General features: G+C 33.6%; 3 protein-coding genes and 1 long non-coding RNA gene across 8 annotated transcripts in view; all 4 read right to left on the bottom strand.

The window, feature by feature from the left end:
* The window catches only part of LOC145305238 (uncharacterized), a 56660-nt gene extending 56017 nt beyond the window's left edge, over positions 1–643 (bottom strand). The window contains exon 1 of the mRNA XM_080146834.1: positions 560–643. The gene's annotated coding sequence lies outside the window, so the exon portion shown is untranslated. The remainder of the gene's footprint in view (positions 1–559) is intronic.
* On the bottom strand, positions 560–5124 carry LOC145305242 (protein POLR1D-like). Its single transcript, XM_080146842.1, has 6 exons — positions 5051–5124; positions 4702–4806; positions 2790–2865; positions 1767–1878; positions 1085–1352; positions 560–647 (listed from the first exon to the last, which is right to left on the bottom strand). Exons 1-5 carry the CDS (start codon positions 5080–5082, stop codon positions 1216–1218), a joined length of 462 nt encoding a protein of 153 aa, XP_080002968.1. The 5' UTR covers positions 5083–5124; the 3' UTR covers positions 560–647; positions 1085–1215.
* LOC145305243 (uncharacterized) lies at positions 5115–11535 on the bottom strand. The gene is made up of 5 exons (XR_013874548.1): positions 11414–11535; positions 10800–10829; positions 6522–6569; positions 6116–6155; positions 5115–5894 (listed from the first exon to the last, which is right to left on the bottom strand). It is a non-coding gene; the product is annotated as an uncharacterized LOC145305243 (long non-coding RNA).
* Positions 11518–20201, bottom strand: Dph1 (diphthamide biosynthesis 1). 5 transcript variants are annotated; one of them, XM_080146836.1, is made up of 13 exons: positions 19760–20201; positions 19305–19472; positions 19101–19156; positions 18952–18992; positions 18584–18724; positions 17993–18119; positions 17395–17516; positions 16987–17123; positions 14281–14442; positions 13890–13990; positions 12524–12578; positions 12188–12352; positions 11518–11677 (listed from the first exon to the last, which is right to left on the bottom strand). In XM_080146836.1, exons 1-12 carry the CDS (start codon positions 19829–19831, stop codon positions 12233–12235), a joined length of 1302 nt encoding a protein of 433 aa, XP_080002962.1. In that variant the 5' UTR covers positions 19832–20201; the 3' UTR covers positions 11518–11677; positions 12188–12232. The 5 variants fall into 5 exon arrangements, with proteins under 5 accessions (XP_080002962.1, XP_080002961.1, XP_080002963.1 ...); XM_080146835.1 differs by having other exon boundaries at positions 11518–11656; XM_080146837.1 differs by having other exon boundaries at positions 12219–12352.
* Between the last annotated feature and the right edge of the window lie 1739 nt (positions 20202–21940).

Genomic DNA, 21940 nt, shown 5'->3' with positions numbered 1-21940 from the left:
TGAGAGTTCGAGTTCTAGTCCCCATGTGGCAACTCGAATTTCTCAGTTGAATACATTCACGCAACTTCCCCTGGTTGTGTAAGAAGGGGATTATTGAGTAAGTTTGGATACTTAATAGTCATGTACATAATATCGGTACTACCCTTATCCCAAGCTCCTCTGTGGAGAGCGTCATTCATTACGGTGACTTAATTTGGGACACCTGCCATACTCGGCGAGGGTGAGGTAATAATGAGTAGCTCTCATGAGATAGCGGGTCAAGTCATAATGTGCTTGAACGTGGAGCTTGATAGCCCTAGTGGCTATACAAAAGTGTCTCAGCCTACTCCATGACTACTTAGGTCCAAACCCTAAGAGACTATGGCTAATCAATCAGGACAATAGAAGATCGAACTAGGTAATCTCTCCCTGTCTCCCCCACCCCCAATTTATTTACTTCTTCTTTCTAAAATGGGAGTTAAGTGCCCCTAGAGGCTTCTAGTAAGTACATATAGCAGAGGAACTTATATGTATAGCCTATCTATTGCCCCCTTCATCCCTTTTTAAAAAAAATGCAAACCTGATCAAATGATTGATTTGCTGTGTATTCTGTTTTGTAAAGATTTGTCCACCTCTTGCTACCATTTCTGGATGCACTGCACTCTCAACTGACGTCAATAGGTGGATGTAATTATTGATATATCTTATACATACAGGAACCTAATTCTACCCATATGGATCTAAAGAGATAAGATGTTGATGTCAGATAAAATTACCCCTTGTGTAGATGAAAATAAATTATTCATTGAAAAGATTCAACACTACTAGTTTGAAACCAATAAAATTAATATGAAAGTATAACGTGGTTTAGAAACGTTGGGTACCTAAGTACTTTGCAGTTTAAATGTCCCCAATCATAAAATGACAAGGAATGTGTTTTACTATCTGAAAATTTACCTTGACATTAAAGGTTCTAAACCTGGCAAAACAGGTCAGTAATATATTTGAACAGGCTAATGATACTATAGGGAATACATTAGGCCTTTGTTTTTTGTTAATTCTATTAGGTACAATAATACTATATGTACATTGTACATCCACCTACCTAGTTCTAAAAATTATTTTTCTTTGAAAGAAATGATTATAGGTATTTTCTTCTTTAAAAAGTGTTAAGAAAAAATAATTTTTGTTTTTTAGTAGCGAGGCTACTTTAAAACTCACTGTTGTAACTGTTAACTAATCACTATCACTATTTGAATCCGTAGCTGACGGATTTTCTGAATTTACGTTTGGAGGATTTTTTTCTTGATTTTCTTCTTTTTTAGAATTTTCTGAATCTGCTTCGGATTTTAAAGATTCTCTCTTTTTAGCAGCTGAAACAATAAAGAAATATATGTTTGTCTGTATTAGGTAACTAACAATTTATAAAACAATAAATTAATTATAATTAATTATAGGTAATAATTATAATTAATTTAATAGTATAGTAACAGGATATGTATGTGTGTACCACTGAACCGATATGGTTCTTTTTTACAATGTAGCTTCTCATAAGTCCAAGGTAGATTTATAACTATTTGGGGGAGGGTACCACCACCCTCCCAATAGAAATCACCCATAGAAAAATATGTCCTCTGCGAATTTAAAAACAACTTTTTAATATTGAAACTACAATTGAAAGAACGGGGAGGGGAGTAGGGCAAGAGGCCTCTAGGGGCAAAGCCGCTAGTAATATATAAAGTAGCATAACAACGATACTAATGTACCTATCTAATATAAAATTATACCTAAATAAGCTTGAAATCTTGACTTGCTGTTAACTTTAATCTTTGGATTATACTTCTTTTGTTCAAATTTATTTCTTGGCACTTCTGTAGTTAGCTTTTCCTCTCTTGTCAACTAAAGTATAGACAAGAACGATTATGATCAATAGTTAGTAGCGTAGTGTATACTAGAAAGTGTAAAAGGGGCTTTGCGCCAACGAGAGCAAGTGATTTTCAGCCCCTTTCCTGCAGTGAATGCGATCATTTTTTTGGTGAATACACTAGGTTTCTATTTGATACAGCTATATCAACTAAAAAAAAACAAGTTTCGCCATACTTTTATATAAAAATAAAATTGAAATGTTAAGTGATTTTGAAGAAATATCATCAAATGTTTTGTTGAGTTCAAAGTGCCAAATAAAAAAACACAAGACATTATTTAATGCTGTAAAATTCAAAAGTAGATTAATCAATCTGTTTACATTATTACACATAACAATCCCCGTGCAAAATATGCATATTCATCGAAAAAGTATACTCCTGTGTCAAAGGCATTTGATGGTTTAAAATCTCAACTTGTTCTACATTTTCAACTTTTTCGTCAATAAAATGGTTGACCTTAACCTTTTTCAGTCATTTGGTCCTATATAACAAAAACCAAGTGTATCAACCTAAAAAAATGCCTTACATCACTGCTGGAAAATCACTTGATCTCATTTTTAAATAGTCCTCTTTAAAGTATTTAGATATGCAGAAATGCATATCAATGAAATATGTACAATAGATTTCAAATTTATAAAATAAAAGGAAATGGAAAAAAAGTTTTAATAACAAATGGATTGGACAAGGGTGTCTTAAAGAAAGGCTTCGCAACTAAAAATCAATAGGCAGATAAAACTAAATATCAATTTTGTTTAGCCAAAAAGTTAGAGCAAACTATATTCTATTTAGTTAAAATTTATTAAGAGAGAGTCAGTGTAATGACTCTATAATTGTAAGTTAAGCTCGTGAGTAGGTCGCTACTGCACACTACGTACAAGTACATACCTTCTCCAAAGGTTTGGTCTTGTCAAGCCTACAATTGTTTGACACTGTGGAAACAACAGTATTATTCAAAAATCTCCTGAAATAAAAAAAAATCAAAATCAACAAGAGTTTTATATCTTTATACTAATTTCCATTTAACTTTGTTGCTTTTTTTTCTAGGCACATATTTAATCCAATGGGGAAGTAGATCTAAACAGCCCAAAATCTGCCCAAGACCATAACTTATCTTTCTCGTATTCATTCGAATCCAGTGGATAGGAACCGGTTCTCATCCATACGAAAAAACTATGTCTAGCATCGTATTATATCCAGCTTTCTACGAATATAAAAATGTACAATCATAAGATTAAAACTAATTTTTTTTAGCCGGTGCCTTCGGCACCTCGGGGCTAAAAAACTAGTTTTAATCTTATAATTGTACATTCTATATCCGCGGAAAGCCGTTTATAATACGATGCGAGAAATAACTATTCCTAAACATTGTTTAAATTACATCTGTTCACCGTCTACGAGATCTTACTGAACAAACACACTGATGAGTTTACACTCATCCTGCCTTCTATCTAATTACAGATCCTTTTATTATTAAGTAGTAGGTAGGGTTTTATTGTTTTTCTAGCAATAAGTCAAGAAAATTAGTTGTCCGAATGGGTTGTACTGTACATTTCAGGGAAGCATTATAAATGTATGGTTATAGGCTATTTTCTTGACATCCCCGCCAGAGATGGGAAAAAACCAGGTTTTTTTAAAAAAGATCAAACCAGTGTGGTTTATTTGGTTTAAACCGGTTTTTATTGGTTTTTATTAATAAAAACCAGGTTTTTTTGGTTTTTTTAATAATTTTTTGGTTTTTTTTAATAATATCCAAATTAAAGTATTCTAATTTAGTTTAAAGGGGTAGTTTCACGAAATGCATTTGAACATAATTTAGTGAACCGCATATTTTATCCTGGTTAAATGGTTAAACTACATTTATATGGCATATATTTGAAAAAATTTCAATTTTCTACCACATAGTTTTTGAAATATCAAGACTTGAAAATCGTCTTTTTAAATTGCATATATCACAAAAAGACAATTTTCAGGTCTTGATATTTTAAAAACTACGTGGTAGAAAATTGAATTTATTTCAAATATATGCTATTTAAATGTAGTTTACCCCATTAACTAAGAAAAAATATGCGGTTCACTAAATTAAGTTCAAATGCATTTCGTGAAACTACCCCTTTAGTATAAAGATTTAAACTATTAAAAGAATTTTGAATTAGGTATTTATGTTTTTGACTGTATTTTTTACATTATAAAAAGACTAGCGGCTAGGCCCCTAGAGGCCTCTAGGGGCACTTGAGGAGGAGAGAGTCGAATTTAATAATTGAATTTTTTATTTTATATTTTGTAAGAAAAAGTAAAAAAAAAATTTTTTTTGGGGGGGCGAACATTTTTTTTTTTTTGGGGGGGGGGTTGCCCCCCCCCTCATTTTTAAATTTAGTTAAAAAGTTTTTAAAAAAATTTTTTCGGAGGGGGGGTTGGGGGTGTCCCACCCCAAAGAAAATAGTTATAAACCTTCCCGGGACCTATGAGAAGCTACCCTGTTAAGGAGAACCCAATCGGTTCAGCGGTTAGCGAGATCCTTTGGTACAAACATACAAACACACAAACACACATACAAACATCCTGTTACTTTATTGTAAGGATATAACTGGAAAGATAGGCCTTTGTATTAAAAAAACCATTTAAACCATCCCACCTTGGTTTTTTTTTGGTTTTTTTAGCTTTTTTTTTTGGTTTAAACCACTTGATTAAAACCACGTGGTTTTTATTTTGCCATCCCTGATCCCCGCTTTTCCCCAAGATGCTAGGGGTGAGGCAACTAGTAAAAGATAACGTAAAATCACTATCTACAAAGACCTACTTGTTAAATCCCGAGAAGGTGGGTTTCAGCCAGCCACTGGCCCCGCCGATATCGGCTCGAATCTCGGCCCTACGGGTCTCCGCTAAGATCTCAGCAACGGCTCTCCTGAAAGAAGGCAAAAATGTGTATAATTGAAATCTCTTCGAAAATAAAAAAATTCTAAGAATTGATTGTTTTACACAAAGTACCTTGTTGAGCACTATAATATAGTTATCAGAGGAGTGGATTCAACACTTCCTGGTAACGAAAAGAGCTAACTGTACCAGAAGGACATACGGACCTAACGTAATTTTTGAAAAAAAAGCTTCGCTTTTAATAAAACGGAAAAAATTGGTGGATATCTTGTTACCTTTTTAATTCATCCTTATCAACGCCGGACATTGTACAAATTAATTGGCATTTTTTTAATAAACTCTGAAATAAAAATTTTTTGCATCAACTTTAACATTGTACCTAATTACATAACAAAAATGCATAAAAAAATATAAAGGAATATCTATGCATTATAAATGAGTATTTTATAACATTAAATGTTTTAATTCTATTAACTCTTAATAACATAACATGATGTTTAGTACGCCCCTAGAGGCCTCTAGGGACACGTAAAATTGTTTCTTTTGAATCTATTTTAAAATCAGCTATTTACAAAAAAAAATTTTGCCGATAGATGGTGTTAGTTATGTTTTTAGCTAATTGCAAATTTGTTCGTATGGTGGATTTAAAAAAAAAAAATTTTGATGAAAAGCTTTCCTGTTAAGGAGAACCCGATCGGTTCAGCGGTTAGCGAGATCCTTCGGTACAGACAGACAAACTCACATCCTGTTACTTTATTTTAAGGTTTAATTTTGTATTTTAAAATAAAAACAGGGGTGTATATTCTACATGGCATCCCCGGCTAAAGGGGGAGGGAGGGGTGGAAAATATGTAGGGAGAGGGGGAATGAAAAATATAATGTGTACTGAAAATATCAGCTGATACTAAGAACCAGTGCAGAATATACACCCCTGAATAAAAATGTAAAAATTTAGTTTTATAATGAAAACATATTTTTATCTAAAAAAAAAGATCTGTAGGTACTTATAAACGAGAATTTTTAATTATCTATTGCTAATTTTTTCATTCTTTGTCAAGAAAGTCTTTGCCCATATGAAGTTTGTAAATTTCTAGAAGTTCAACCAGCCGTCGCCTTTCATGATGGATATAGATTAAACGTGGATATTAGGACAGGGGAAAAATTGTTGCTAACATGAAACTCGGTTATTATTCAGTTCGTTCATTCAGTGGGAGGGGAGGGGTTAAGATAAAGGGAGTGTAATGATGATAACATTATTTTAGCCCGCTGCGAGTTTTATTTATTAGAGAACATGAAAATCTGGCGTAAGATCCACGTAATAATAGTATCCATTCCTTTCATTCCACTTTTCTTGTACAGCTTCATATTCACTTTCTAACTCCTGAAAAAAAAGAGGCATTTCCAGGGATCTAAAGGGTTCAGAAATGGATGGTTGTACACCCCCCCCCAAAAAAAAAAAAATAGTGATGAACCTCTCACGGTCCTATAAAAAGACCAAATGTAAATGAGAACCATTTAAATATAGGGCTTAGCTAGATCTTAAGCTACAGACAAAAAAAACTATTTTTATAATAGGATAGGATGATATAGCATAAATCACAAAAGAGATATGCAATGTTATTTTCCAGTATGGCTTCGAAACCAACAAATATCCGGTGGATTAGAACCGGTTCTCAGCCATACTGAAAAAATCATCGTATAAGACAATTTTCCACGAATAATACAATAAAAATCATTAAATCAATACCTGTTGTTTTTTCTTCCTGTCGTCCTTACTATTTCTTGCGCATTTCCTATATTTTCATTGGTTTATTTAATTACTAGCGGCTACGCCCCTAGAGGCCTCTAGGGGCACTTGAGGAGAGAGTCGAATTTAATAATTAAATTTCTTATTTTATATTTTAAAAGAAAAAGTAAAAAATATATCCCCCCCACATTTTTAGTTTTAGTTTAAAAAAATGAAAAAAAAAATTTGGGGGGGGGGGATCTTTCATTTTTTGAGGGGGTTGGGGGTGTCCCACCCCCGAAGAAAATAGTTATAAACCTTCCCAGGACCTATGAGAAGCTACCCTGTTAAGGAGAACCCGATCGGTTCAGCGGTTAGCGAGATCCTTCGGTACAAACACACAAACACACAGACATCCTGTTACTTTAGTATAAGGATGTGTATTCTAATAGAATTAAAGTTGACAATATCCATAAGTAGCAAAGAACCAAAAAAATTGAAAAGACCAACAGACAGTGATTTATAGAGCATTTGTTCAGTTGTCATAACATAGAGGAGAGAGAAAACATAAAAAAAACTCAAAATAAAATAAAAAAAAGGTTTAGATATGTCTTTTGAAAAATGACCGACAGACAAACGGACAATACAATGTATAAACTAGATGCGCATGTCTTGGGAATCTTCACTCAAAATTTAATTTGTCTATCTTTAATAGCCGCCAAGAAAATCACATTGATAAACCCAGATCGTTACAGATTGACAGACTTGCATACAAAGTGAATCATAGAGTAGTTTCAGAAGCCTGTTTCATACACAGTAAAGAGCGAAAAATTGCATAAACCGTGTAATTGCTTTCCCAATGAGAGTCTGCCGTTCAATGTAAAATATTTTTTTTTCTTCAAGCGAAGCATTCTATAATTAGGGTCGGCCGTCCGTACGTCCGTCCGTTACAGTTAGCTCTTTTCGTTAATTAAAACAGGTTAGAATTGTCCTATCGATTTCAAACTTTGCATGCTGATTCCTATGACAGTTAGGCACGACTTAGAAAGCGCAGCAACTCTATAATCGTTACCAGAAAGTCCGTGCGTCTATTTAAAACAAGCGGATTTTTTCACTTTTTTGACAACAAACTTTTGAATGTTAAAATTATCCTATTCATCTGATTTTTTTAATACTGATTTCTATTACAGTGTGTTTTTGTATGAGAACTTTTTTGAAAGCAATTTTACCCCATTTATAGTTATCAGAATTTAATGATCAATGGCTTATTTTCTTCGTTTTTTAATGAAATTAATAGAACAACAAAAAATTAGGATCTACTGCAGTTCACGGTAAAATATTGCTGGTAACGAATATTGCTAAAAAATTATGAATTTTAAAGGCTGCTAGCTGCCAAACGGCTGAACGTACAGATCATGCCCGCACATAGTTTTAAGCAGCATAAAAAGGTCTACAAATAATCTGAAATAGCCATAAATCAATAATGCATATTTATCTTGCAGTGAAGAGAAATGCGCGAAAAAGACCCATTTTACGCGGTTTTTCTTCAGTGAAGCTTTCCCTGTGCATCATTGGATCTTGGCTATTCCAGATTATTTGTATGCCTCCTTATGCCGCTTAAAATGGTGTGCGGGTATGATCTGTACGTTCAGCCGTTTGGCAGCTAGCAGCCTTTAAAATTCATAATTTTTTAGCAATATTCGTTACCAGCAATATTTTACCGTGAACTGCAGTAGATCCAAAAATTATTTCAGTTTTTATTTAAAAAGTACAGTAAAATCTAAAATTCAAAACTTATGTGTCAACATCTAAAAATGGTTTTAGCCCATTTTTCTTATGCTCAAATAATCAACATTTTGCAACACTTCAAAGTTGAGATATAGAGCTAAAAATGTATAAAGATACTATTAGGGACATGTACTAGAACATATCAAAGTTTGAAGGTCATATTTCAACCAGGGAGGGAGTACTGGCCCCCCAAAGTCGACTACAGAAAATTAAATATTTTAAAGAAAAATGCACTAAAACCATTTTTATATGTTGACGCCCAAGTTTTGAATTTTAGATTTTACTGTACTTTTTAAATAAAAACTGAATTTTTTTTTGGTGTTCTATTAATTGCATTAAAAAACGAAGAAAATAAGCTATTAATCATTAAATTCTGATAACTATAAGTGGGGTATAATTGCTTTCAAAAAAGTTCTCATAAAAAAAACACACTGTACAACAAGGAATAGTGTTATAAGAGAAGCATATCTATAATCAAGTCCTAAAAACCTCAGTATGTCTTTAAACAGTAACATATATTTATTCAGTTTTGCAACAAAGGGGGGGGGTAAAATGTGGTGACTCGTGCCACGACATACCAGCAATTTTATTTTGGGTGCTACTCCCTTAGTTTTAGAGATAATTGGATAAAATCTTTTGGGCTGGGTCAGTAATTACCCCAACTAGAGGTATCTTTCAAAAAAACGGCGGCGGGACCGCCGCTCCCGCCGCCCGCCGCCGTTTTCCGCCGCCACCAAAAAAAATTTTTTTTTTGCATTTCTCGCCGAATTAGGCAATTTGGAATCATTTGAGACCATGTTATTTTTTTTAAAAATTTTCCCCTTACAAGCAGCCCTGCGGGGGGACTTAGTCATTTTTTTCAAATTCTCGTATATCAAGGTATATCTTAAATACAGTACTTCTCCTGTGATTTTGAAGATATTGAAACAAAATCTTTTTAGGTTGGTAAGTAAAAAATATTTGAATTAAGAAAACGGCGGCGGGACCGCCGCTCCCGCCGTCCGCCGCCGTTTTCCGCCGCCAACAAAAAAAATTTTTTTTTTTGCATTTCTCGCCGAATTAGGCAATTTGGAATCATTTGAGACCATGTTATTTTTTTCAAAAATTTTTCCCCTTACAAGCAGCCCTGCGGGGGGACTTAATCATTTTTTTCAAATTCTCGTATATCAAGGTATATCTTAAATTCAGTACTTCTCCTGTGCTTTTGAAGATATTGGAACAAAATCTTTTTTGATGGGTCAGTAATAAATATTTGCGAGAAATGCAAAAAAAAAAAATTTTTGTTGGCGGCGTAAAACTGCGGCGGACGGCGGGAGCGGCGGTCCCGCCGCCGTTTTCTTAATTCAAATATTTTTTACTTACCAACCTAAAAAGATTTTGTTTCAATATCTTCAAAATCACAGGAGAAGTACTGTATTTAAGATATACCTTGATATACGAGAATTTGAAAAAAATGACTAAGTCCCCCCGCAGGGCTGCTTGTAAGGGGAAAAATTTTTGAAAAAAATAACATGGTCTCAAATGATTCCAAATTGCCTAATTCGGCGAGAAATGCAAAAAAAAAATTTTTTTTGTTGGCGGCGGAAAACGGCGGCGGACGGCGGGAGCGGGGGGGCTGCTTGCATTTCTCGCAAATATTTATTACGGACCCATCAAAAAAGATTTTGTTCCAATATCTTCAAAAGCACAGGAGAAGTACTGAATTTAAGATATACCTTGATATACGAGAATTTGAAAAAAATGACTAAGTCCCCCCGCACGGCTGCTTGTAAGGGGAAAAATTTTTGAAAAAAATAACATGGTCTCAAATGATTTTAAATTGCCTAATTCGGCGAGAAATGCAAAAAAAAATTTTTTTTGTTGGCGGCGGAAAACGGCGGCGGACGGCGGGAGCGGCGGTCCCGCCGCCGTTTTCTTAATTCAAATATTTTTTACTTACCAACCTAAAAAGATTTTGTTTCAATATCTTCAAAATCACAGGAGAAGTACTGTATTTAAGATATACCTTGATATACGAGAATTTGAAAAAAATGATTAAGTCCCCCCGCAGGGCTGCTTGTAAGGGGAAAAATTTTTTTAAAAAATAACATGGTCTCAAATGATTCCAAATTGCCTAATTCGGCGAGAAATGCAAAAAAAAAAAATTTTTGGTGGCGGCGGAAAACGGCGGCGGGCGGCGGGAGCGGCGGTCCCGCCGCCGTTTTTTTTTGAAAGATACCTCTAGTTGGGGTAATTACTGACCCAGCCCAAAAGATTTTATCCAATTATCTCTAAAACTAAGGGAGTAGCACCCAAAATAAAATTGCTGGTATGTCGTGGCACGAGTCACCACATTTTACCCCCCCCCTTTACTTACAATTTTGTATAGACATAAGCATTAATATTCAGTTTATCCAGTTCTGACACTCTTAAGTGTTGATGTTCGTTTGTCCATCCATTTCAGAGCCTCGCTTTTATGGATGTTGTCATCCTTGTTTGTGATTAACATTATCTTAAAAGCCAATCTTTCCTGTTTCTTGTTATCTTTAAGACTTCTTTACTCTAAAAAAAAACCTGGCGTACTCCTCTTAATTTTTTTTTTCAATTTTAAAAATTTAAGTACAGCTATGGAGCCGAGCGCTGCGGCTAGGCAGGCAAGGGGGCCAAGCGCTGCGGCTAGGCAGACTAGGGAGCTGTGTCGCGGGGGGGGGGGGGGGGGGGGTACTAAAATTTTCAAAATTGAAAAAAAAATTTCTAAGAGGATATTACCAAAAACCTTGTTATACCTACAGATAAACTTTTAGGAGTCCTGTTAAAAGGGCCTTTGGGTCATACATTACCGAGAAATTCATAGAAAATATAAAACTATAATATGCCTATCTTAAATATAATCTTAAAAATCAAAACAAAGCTAATCATTAATAATGATGTAACAGTTTTAACCAAGCAAGCAGAATAAATAAAACAGATTATCAAAACTTGTGTTGAAAATAAACAAAATTGTTCTTATAACCATAATTTTTTCATTGAAAGACTTATAAACAAGATACATTACGTACCAAACTTTTAAAATATATAATTTAATCCCAAAGGGTTAAAACTTAATCAGATAAAAAAACCTACAACTAGCGGACGTGTAAACTTACAAATGACTCAGCTGGTTCAGAAGGGCTTGCAGATTCTTCCATTTTAGTAGCAAAGCTATTCTATAAATGTGTGCACGTCACTGGTTTATTTTGTCATTTAATAATTTCTGAAATAATATAAAATAATAATCTTCACAGCCATTTTAGTTAATAAACAATAACATAAATAAACAAGAGATTTAATTCCTGTTTAAGAAGATGTTTAACAAGGATATAAATTTTCGTAACATCAAATTAGAATGACTTTAATAGGGTATATGGTGCCTTTTTTCAAAGTGCCAGTTGAAAACTGATAATCCTTCCCCCCCCCCCCTTATCTTTCAAACAAATTAAAAATACGGGAGAACGGGGTATTTTTTTATATCCTATGCTTATTGCTTAATGCCCTAAACCCTGCAGGGCCTATACCTGAGTTGCCCTAACCCTACTACCCAGTACATGTAAACTAACATAACCTAAAGTAATAAACAATAAACGAAAAACTAACTCCCCTCTCATTTAAATTTATTTCGAATTAAAGGGGTCTAAGTGCCAAAGAGGATGGTACTTTGTGAGATAGCGCCGGGTACAGGAATTGGGCCGGATACTTTTTTGGCCGGAAACCGGAAACCCGGCTGATTTATAATACCGGATATTCGGTATCCAGCCGGACATCTACGTTCGATATTCGGAAAATTACCGGATATCCGGAATTAGAAATAAGCCGGATATCCGGTATCCGGCCAGATATTGAAAATGACCGGATATCCGGCCAAACCGGATATCCTGCCCAACCCTAATAGGAATCTAAGAAGATATCACGGACCGACAGTATAATGCCTATTTTTGTGATTCTGATGGTTTGTGATTTGGCGTCCAGGGGCCTAAGCTACTGTTGGCATAAAAATCCATGGGATAAATTTCTTGTTGCCAGCTTACAGTTTGCAAGGCCACAGCAGCCTAGTTTTACATATATGCATTACTTTAATCTGAAAATAGGCAAAAAATAAACATGTTGAAAAAGGACGTACCTTCTGATTTTCTGATAAGCAATGATTTTATAGAGATTCTTTTGTATAGCCACACACACACACAGTAGAAATTTGTATATAAGTTGTAATGCATATGAACCTCGTATGGTGATAACAGGGGTGATTTGAACGCCAGGCCCCAGTCTATTGATAACCTGAAAATATATTCAAGATTCATTAGTTCAGGTTCAGATTATTAAAACAGGGTTGCAGTCGTAGTGATATCAGTTGCGTCAGATGATACAAGTTACAGTATTAGAAATGAATTGGTCTAATTAGAAAAGTGTCTAATACAATTCAATTATAGGATTTCGACGCATAAGTCATGCAATCAAAGTGTTACTGTTAGTTCATAGTCTGTAATGTCAGAAAAGACTTGCACTACATTACCCACCTTAAGAAAAGTTATCTGAATAGATGGGTTGGGTGGGGGGGATTGTTTGATTAGCCATAGTTTCTTAACGTTTGGACCCAGGGTGGGCATACAAAAAACCCACCCAAAAAAACCCACCCAGGGTTTTTTTAAAAACCCATTGAAAAAAACCCAAGGTTTTTTGGGTTTTTGATAAAAACATTGAAATTTCACGTTAAAATTTACAAATTAAATCTATATTTACTCAAAGACTAGGATCTAATAACATTTTAAAGCAAATTTTACCTAAAAAACAAAAAATATGAAGTAATTATATAAATGATGCTCTACTTCTTGTTCAAATGTTTATGAAATTACTTTCTCTCAAAACTTAATTTCAGAAAACGCTTTGCTACTAAATTGATGATATATAAATTGTGTAAATTACATAATAATAATTGATTTTTTAAACTAAAACATAACAATTTATGAAAGGAAATAGTTACAGTGGCGTGCAGAGGGTTTTATTAAGGGGATGTAAAAAGGAAAAGACCTTAATAATTTCTGGGAGGGGGAGGGGTGTTGACAGCTTAAGAATAGAGGAGTAGGTTCCATGTTTTGAAGCTTTTAACCTCCCCTCCCCCTTAATAGAATATTTTTTGCACCATTGCTAATTGATCGGAATGCCAGCTTTCTTCATTATCTACCTTGTTTATAGTGAAATCTTGCTTACCTTTTACCTACAACAACATATAAAACAACATATATTTCATCAACATTCAATATATCAAATGTATTTGACTCCTAAATGAAAAAACCCAATAAAACCCTAAAAACCCATAAAAACCCAGGGTTTTAAGGGTTTTTACGGGTTGGGTTGGGCTTTTTAAAAAAAACCTGGGTTTTTCCCCACCCTGTTTGGACCTAAGACTCCTAGAGTATAACGAGACACTTTTGTACAGCAACAAAGGCCATGTCAAGCTCCACGTTCAAACTGGCCCAGGTGGCTTAACCAATGTGTCTCGGAGGATAATAAAGTTTGGGTTATATTCCACCCCGCCCCAACAATCCTTCTTTTTCCAAGCCAAAATCGTTTGCACGCCGATTATCATACCTGGGACAAGCAATTTGGACCCAGGCTCCTACATCCTCCATGAGAGCCAGCTTTTGTGGAAATATTTCAGATAGTAGGATAGTTACCACCTCTTTACCCTGGTTACAAAATATACAAATTAACATAAAAGGATGATTGTGCCCGTGAGTAGTGCAAAATTATCAAACATAAGTTTGAATGAAAGACCCTGCTGGGATCTAAGACCAGTAATACAGTTACACGGTAAAAATATTGAAGGTGTTAGACCTATTTAGATAATACATAAAATTCACAATAATGGTCCGGAAGCCGGCTCAAAATTAGTTGCCGTACTTCTTACATTTATAGATTAAACTGCAGCAATTTAAGCCAACAGGTAAATGTGTTTTATTTTGTAGGTATATCTTTCCTGTTTTTCACATTTTTCTTTGAGATGATATAGAATATTTGGGTTGCCCTGTTTCCCCAGGGTACCCAAAATTATTCCCCATTTCGTGGATTTTTGTGCTGTTTCAATTGCGGATTTTCTGTTGGACTTCATTGTTTCGTGGTCATAATATTCTTGACTAAACACCTAAAATAATATTTTACAATACTTGGGAATTTAAGGGTAAGGAGGGGGAGCGGGGGTTCTGACAGAGACCACCTGGAGGCCTGCAGCACCTGAACTTGCAGGCCAAATCCAATTTTTTAATATATATATAAGGAAACTACATCCTATAAAGAAACTTTACTTGTTAAATAACACATCCTCTAACTCCTAACACAAAGCCTATGCTACCTTTTTACGCAAAAGTGTCAGACCCCCCCCCCTTTTGGGATACATGTATAAGACAATAGACAAAAATCTAATCACCTGTAAAATAACGTAGATGGAAAATAATTTTGAGTTGATTATTTTTTTGTCTATTTTAAGAGTTGAATGTATTTTAAAAGGATCTTGGACAAAGTAGCTTCGGACAAAGTAGCTTCTGGACAAAGTAGCTTCAGGACAAAGTAGCTTCCGGGCAAAGTAGCTTCCTAAGATAAGTAGCCTCCACTGTTAATAAAGGTCATGGCCGCAGCGCTCGGCCCCCTGGCCTGCCTAGCGTCGGGCGCTCGGGCCCCTAGCCTATAACCTAACCTAACCTAACCAAAAAATTGTAAAAACATTATTAAAACTTATAAAAACAATATTAAAAATTGTAAAAATCTATCAACCACTTTTTGCAAAATCCACGAAATTCTAAACCACCTATGTATTATCAGTTGATGATATTTTTCTTAAATAAATATTCTGAGGCTAACATAGGTTAGGTTAGGTTAGGTTATAGGCTATGGAGCCGAGCGCCCACAGCTAGGCAGGCCAGGGGGCCGAGCGCTGCGGCCATAACCTTTATTAATATTAGAAGCTACTTTTCTTAAGTAAATGTCCTGAAGCTACTTTGTCCGGAAGCTACTTTGTCCTGAAGCTACTTTGTCCGAAGCTACTTTGTCCAAGATCCTTTTAAAAAGGTAAGTTACACGAAAAGCATTTGAACTTAATGATATCATATGCATTGATAAACATAAATGAATGAATTAAATTTTTTACAATATAGTTTTAGAAATATCAAGACATTGTAATTAAACTCCTGTGGCATATTCATCTTTTAAAGATTTTCTCGTAAAATGCATAAGTCTAATGTTAGAACATAAACACCCAAAATTTACCCTCTTACCCCCTCCCTTCATTTTACTTCCATCTATGAGACTACTTTTTTCATAACTAACCTTCTTAATGACAAAAGTATCAAAAACAAGGATGACAACATCCATAAAAGCGAAGCACAGAAACGGTAGGACAAACGGACAATTGTATAGTGTCAGGACTGAATAATCAGAATATAAATGTATAAGAGTCAAAGCAAAATTGTAAGTAAATTTGTTGAAAGACAGCTTGTTAAAGAATAATGTTTATGGACATACTTACATTTTTAGGACTTGATTATAGAGTTGCTTAGCTTATAATATTGTACTTTGTTGTCCCAGGAATTAGTATACCAAAAATCAGGTCAATTAGATCACATGAAATTTGTTGTTAAAAAAGTTTTAAAAATCAACATGTTTAAAATGGACGTACGGACATTCTTGTAAGGATTATAGAGTTGCTACGCTTTCAAAATCATACCTAACTACTACAGGAATCACCATGCAAAGTTTGAAATCGATAGGACAATAATCATCCCTAAATTAACAGAAAAAGCTATCCGTTCCGTTCCGCTATTATAGAAAACTTTCGCTTTTCAAAATAAGAAACAAATATTATCTTAAATATTTAGAGTAAATATTAGTACAATATCGATAATTTGTAGTTTCTTTAAAGTACTTAAGAATTATAAAATATTTTTTGACAAAAAAAATCTACCTACCTAATATTTATTTTGCGATTAAATATGTAGGTAGATATTAAGAATTTTGTAAAAGACTCAGAGACAAAGGTTTATGTAATCTATAATACAAAGAAGCTTGATATCTGTCCGTCTGTCTGTCCGTCTGAAGCTTAGGATCTCAGTAACCGCTAAACCGATTGGGCTCTACTCTTCAGGGAATATACCTACTGGTCCTGTGGTGGTTTTAAGCCATTTTTCTTGGGGGGTTGGACAAATAAATGAAAACCGTATTTTTTCGTTATATTATAAACTAGCGGCTACGCCTCTTGTGGCACTCAAGGTGTCGAAGGGATGTCGAACACGGTTCATTTTAAATAATTTAAAAAGAAAAGAAAAAAATTTAGTTGGGGAGGAGGGGGGCGTAATTTTTATCTGTGCAATTTCTTTTGAGAGGGTGGTTGTAGGTACAATATACCCTCCCCTAATATCTATACCTTCCCTTGACCTATGAGAAGCTGCATTGTAAAGGAGAGCCTTATCGGTCAGCGAGATCTTTTAATACCGACGGACAGACACACCAATGGACATCCTATTATTTCAAGATTAGGATTATCTAGTAGAAAGTTAGTAATATAAATAAAACTACAAATCTTACCTACCTATTAACCCTTACTACAATGGAAAATTTTTGAACAAATAAAATAAGCATATGATATTATATATCTCTATTTAATATTTAATTTTCGATTTATTTTAACTGAAACTACCTTGCTGTAGGGGTCATATCTATAAGCTTGCAGGTCTGGATTGGCAATCATGGCGCTCTCCAGGTGGAAACGGCCGTCCCCGAGATAGATTAGGCAGTCACTTTTCATGGCAGGTGAGGTACACCCGAGTATTTCACCTACAAAAAAAATTAAAGTAAACAAAATAAAATGAAAACAAATAACAAGGATGACAACATTCTTAAAAGCGTATCTCTAAACGAACATTAACACTTGTAGAGTGACAGAACTTAATAAGCAGAATATGAATGCATAAACTATATCGTACAAAAACTTGTTGCCAAAAAGTATATATACAAATGAATAACGACTTTATCCTATCTTTAAAACAGACCAACTTTTAAACATGTGACAGGTAGAAAATCTTCGCAGTAAAACCAGCCTAATTACCTGGAGATAAAGGTTTAACTTGTGGAACAAAAATTGTGTAACCGTCCTCTCTCAGTTCAGAAGCTACAGCTTGTAGAGTTGCTACGAACTGAATAGTACTCACCAAGCTTATACTACTTTCTAAATTTTTATGCTTTCATTTTATGACTTATGTTGAAATAGCAATTAAATTAAAAAGTTGGTTAGATAAATACTATGCAAGTACTAAAGAAGTAGGTTGTGTGTGTGTTTGTTTGTCTGTACAGAATTATCTCGCTAACCGCTAAACATTAAGTAATCTTTAACATATTTGAGCAAAGCCCCAATAGGATCTAAGGCGATACAGCTATTAATAACTAATAAGACTATGGGTGCAAAGTTAGGAAATTCAAAAATAGCATAAAAGTTTAAGATACATATAACAATTTTCTTGCGTAATTCAACAGTTTGTGGTATGAACTTAACTTTTTATAAAAAGCTTTAAAATCAACTTGTAAATATTGCAGTTTTTAAGTTTTGATTACAATAAAATTTGTAAAAGATGCATAAAGTTAAATTCACTATATTTCAAAACTACATTCTATAGGTACAACTTAGATCATTAAATGAAAATATTCCTGGTTTAATGTGCGCCTTGATATTATTGACAAAATGCAGTGAGTCCATCTTAATATCCACAAACACATACAGCTTCTTTAAATCTGATGTTTGATCTACTGGTATTAAACAGCTGTGACCGTAGTGTACTGGGTTAAAAAAATACGTTAGTAGATATTTTCATTTGTTTCAACTGAAGATTAACAAGGATGGCAACATCCATAAAAGCGAACATTAACATTTTTAGAGCGTCAGAACTGAATAGTCAGAAAATAAATATACAAGTTTAAACAAAATTTTAAGTAAATTTGTTACAAAACTGATAAAATACAGGATACTGTTGATACTGTTTAAGGGCATAATTGCATTTTAAGGACTTGTTTAAAGAGAGGCTTTGCTTATAACATTTTACTGTGTTGTCCTTGGAATCAGTATTCCAAAGATCAGATATGATAATTATATCACATGTAAAATTGTTGTCAAAAAATAAAAATCAGCATGATTTTAATGGATGAATGGACTTTGTGGTACTGATAGTGATTATTGAGTTGCTTAAAATATATGACCCTTCACAAATATTTAAGCTTCAGAAAATCTACTAAAATATCCTTGCCTAAAAAGTCACAGCCAAGGGCTTTGGCAGAAAAATCATCTACACAACAAGCCCCATAGGTAACGTCGGACATGATTAGTGTTTCAGCCTCAGTAAATCTTTCAATAATATCACAGATTGTTGTTGCAAACATGGTTAAACCTAAAAAACAAAAATAAATATCAAAATAAAATTTAGAAATAGAACATAAGATAAAGGAGTTAATAAAATGTAGAGCCAAACCTTATGAGAATGTCGTAAGGCCCTTATTCCTTGCAGTTGTACACAACTAAGTCTAACACACTAATTTTATAGCCTTTTTCTGAAAGTTCCAACTATGCTGATAATTAAAAAATGTGCCTGATGGCTAAGTTAATAATGGATAATACCTTCTGGCATTTGAAGAGCTACACGTTTGAAACCATCTTTCCTAGGGTAAAACATTTCATCATAATCACATTTACAATTTAAAACAATAAATCATAAACTTGATTGAAAATAGAATTGTAATTGATTTATTAATTGCATAAATATTTACCTAATTCTCCATATTGTTTTTGGTATTTCTAGGTTATAGTTATCTGGTAAAACCTTTTATCGATAAGTCTTTATATTACTTTTCATGTCAGTTAGGAAGAATATTATCTTTTTCATATTTTAAAGATAAAAATGCATTAATCTAAGTATAATTACATAATTTTTCTAGGTATTAATGTTATCATAATACAAAGACTCATTCCTTCATAGCTAATTGCAATTCTTGGTTATTCAAAATATCGTCTGGAATTTTATTCAGAACTGTCCTCCGAGCTTTGATAATTTTCTTTGGGACGGCTGAAATCACAATTGCTTGGTCATTTTCTGTCGTTGCTTTTTTTGTTTTTTGGCAACACGCGGTTGGTGTTTCATCCTGCCAATTAAAGAAAGAATTAAGAACAAAACATTTGTTGGAGAGTATTAATAATTTTTCGAAAATCTACCATTCTTAAATTTTAACTTGTACGGATCCCAATTTAGTTCATGGAGACTTCACCCAACTTCGTGGATGGGTTCAGGATATTTATTTCTTAACTGAAGTATTACTTTAGTCTATCAATTTCTACACCCTTCCCTAACCAATCATTAGACATTGAGCCTCCCTTAGGACAGGCAAAAAATGTCGCAAATACTTTCAAAGAAAAATCCTTGATTCTTTACCTTTTGAAGGCAACATGAAGCTTCTGGTATACCGTCTTTAGCCTGGATACTTTTACAACACAATTTTTCCATTTTGCATAAATCTTTGTAACGTCAATTAAACTATAGATTAAATTCTTTACATTATTTATTATTTAGTGTTATTTTTCAGGCAAATAAAACATGAATAATATTTTATCTGATAATTATACAAGGTAGGTGGAAATAATTTAAATAGTATTTTTATGGAATATGTGATTTGGCCAAATTGGGAGAGAGAAAAAAGTTTAAGAAAAATAAATCAAAAAGCCCTGCATATTATATGCTCAAAACTAATTAATATTCTTTTAACCATACCACATTTGTCGAATAATTTAATATATTTCATGCTAAACTAGTTAATATGACTAAGAAGGATTATATTTCATTTATAAAGAAATCATATATCTACAACAAGTTGTAAAATAAACAGAAAATAAAAAAAATTTGTAGTGAAAATAAATTTTTATAACAAGTTTTGTAGATTTCAAAAAAAAGGTTTTTAAAACGTCTTTTTTTACAAATATATTTGTTAAAAAATTAGGAAATGCAAATCTACAAAACTAATCCAATTTAAATCCGCCAAATTGAGCGCAAATTTTGCTAAAATGCCGCGTTTTCTTTTGTAAATATTGGGGTGGCTTAGATTTGTAGAATATAACTATTTTAAACTATTTTTTGGTTAAGAATCTTTAGGAAACATAAAATATTTCTGAAATAAAAATTAATTAATTTTTTTTTAATTTTATGGACGAATATTTCGTATTTTTTAATCAAAATTTCATTCAAAATTTTGTAATCTACAAAACTGTTTACCCCCAAAAGGGGGAGGGATGTATTATTTGTCCCCCGCCCCCATTTTTAAGCCGAAGTTTTCAAGTGCCTTTTATTACAAGAAATAGTTATTATTATTTTGATTTGTATTAATGCCTTGTGTTATTTATTTCGCTAAATATGTTATAGGATCCATCGATAAAAAGCGACTCATACATTTTGTGATGTAATAATTTTAAAACTGCATGAAGATACCTACCGAGCTATTATATAACTATTTGTAATAAAAAAAAACACGTAATTAATTCATCAATTTTGATTTTAAAACTAAATTTTTAATGCTAGAGAACCAAATTCATAAATTTTCTTTTTATTTGAACTCTTTTTTTTTCTCTTTAACAAGCGTAATGCATTTACTTGTTCGAGGGGGGGCTTTTTCTTCTCACCCATAAGTTAGTCCTAACTAATGTTTATTTCAATTTCTGCCACTACTTTTGACCACAGACGTTTGATAAAATAATAAACAGTAACTAGTCAATAACTTGTAACAATGTAAAAGTTATATAAAAAGCTAGGTACATGTAAGGTGAGATCTTTTTGTTTTTATGTTACTTTTGAAATAGTTAGAGATCATCCATTCAATTAATCAAAATTAACCCCTCAACTCAATGTTGTTAGTGTTACTTAATTTAACTTATTGTTCGGCTTACATACTTTAAGCACTCTAAATAATTAAATTTTTGTTCAGTTGGTACAAACTTACCTAGAATCTGAACTTTTCAAGCAATGATTTTAATCCACACAAAAGTTAATTTTGTTTTTAATCATTGTGGTATTAATGGATTTCAATTTATCGTCTGTTAATAATTTGTATCGTTTAATATGGGGCCCTCTGCATATATATTTCATAAACCCGCGACCGTGGCTTAACACGTCTTCTTCTTCTGTTAGCCCAGTACTCCTGCTCATCCATGTTCATCATCATCTGTTGCCAGATTTAAAAATCTGGCCACTTCCAGTGGTGCTGTCCAGAGGTCTCTGGCGGTCAGGTTGGTCGGGTTAGCAGGACAATTGAAAAGGTGATCTGTAGTGTGTGCGGCTGGGCAAGATGGGCATTGATCTGTGGCATTATTGTCAATTCTTGCCTTGTAACTGTTGAGGAAAGTACTGTAACCAGAACGAAGTTGTGCAAGAGTTGTTCTGGTGGCTCTGGGAAGGTCCTTTTCAGAGTCACTTATTTTTGGTGGGGGAGCATTCAAAACTTTGCTGTGAGCCATGGAGTCAATCATTTCTCTTACAGAGTTAGTATGAATGACTTTGAGCTTCCTCTTATAGTCCTCAGAGGAAATGTTTGGAGCTGAGAGGGCCTTGATAGTGGCTCCAAACCTA

The sequence above is a fragment of the Acartia tonsa genome, chromosome 14 (assembly GCF_053477335.1).
Source record: "Acartia tonsa isolate MP-2025a chromosome 14, ASM5347733v1, whole genome shotgun sequence".
NCBI lineage: Eukaryota > Metazoa > Arthropoda > Copepoda > Calanoida > Acartiidae > Acartia > Acartia tonsa.
Note: the sequence above shows the minus strand (reverse complement) of the source record. Positions and strands in the feature narration are given on the sequence as shown.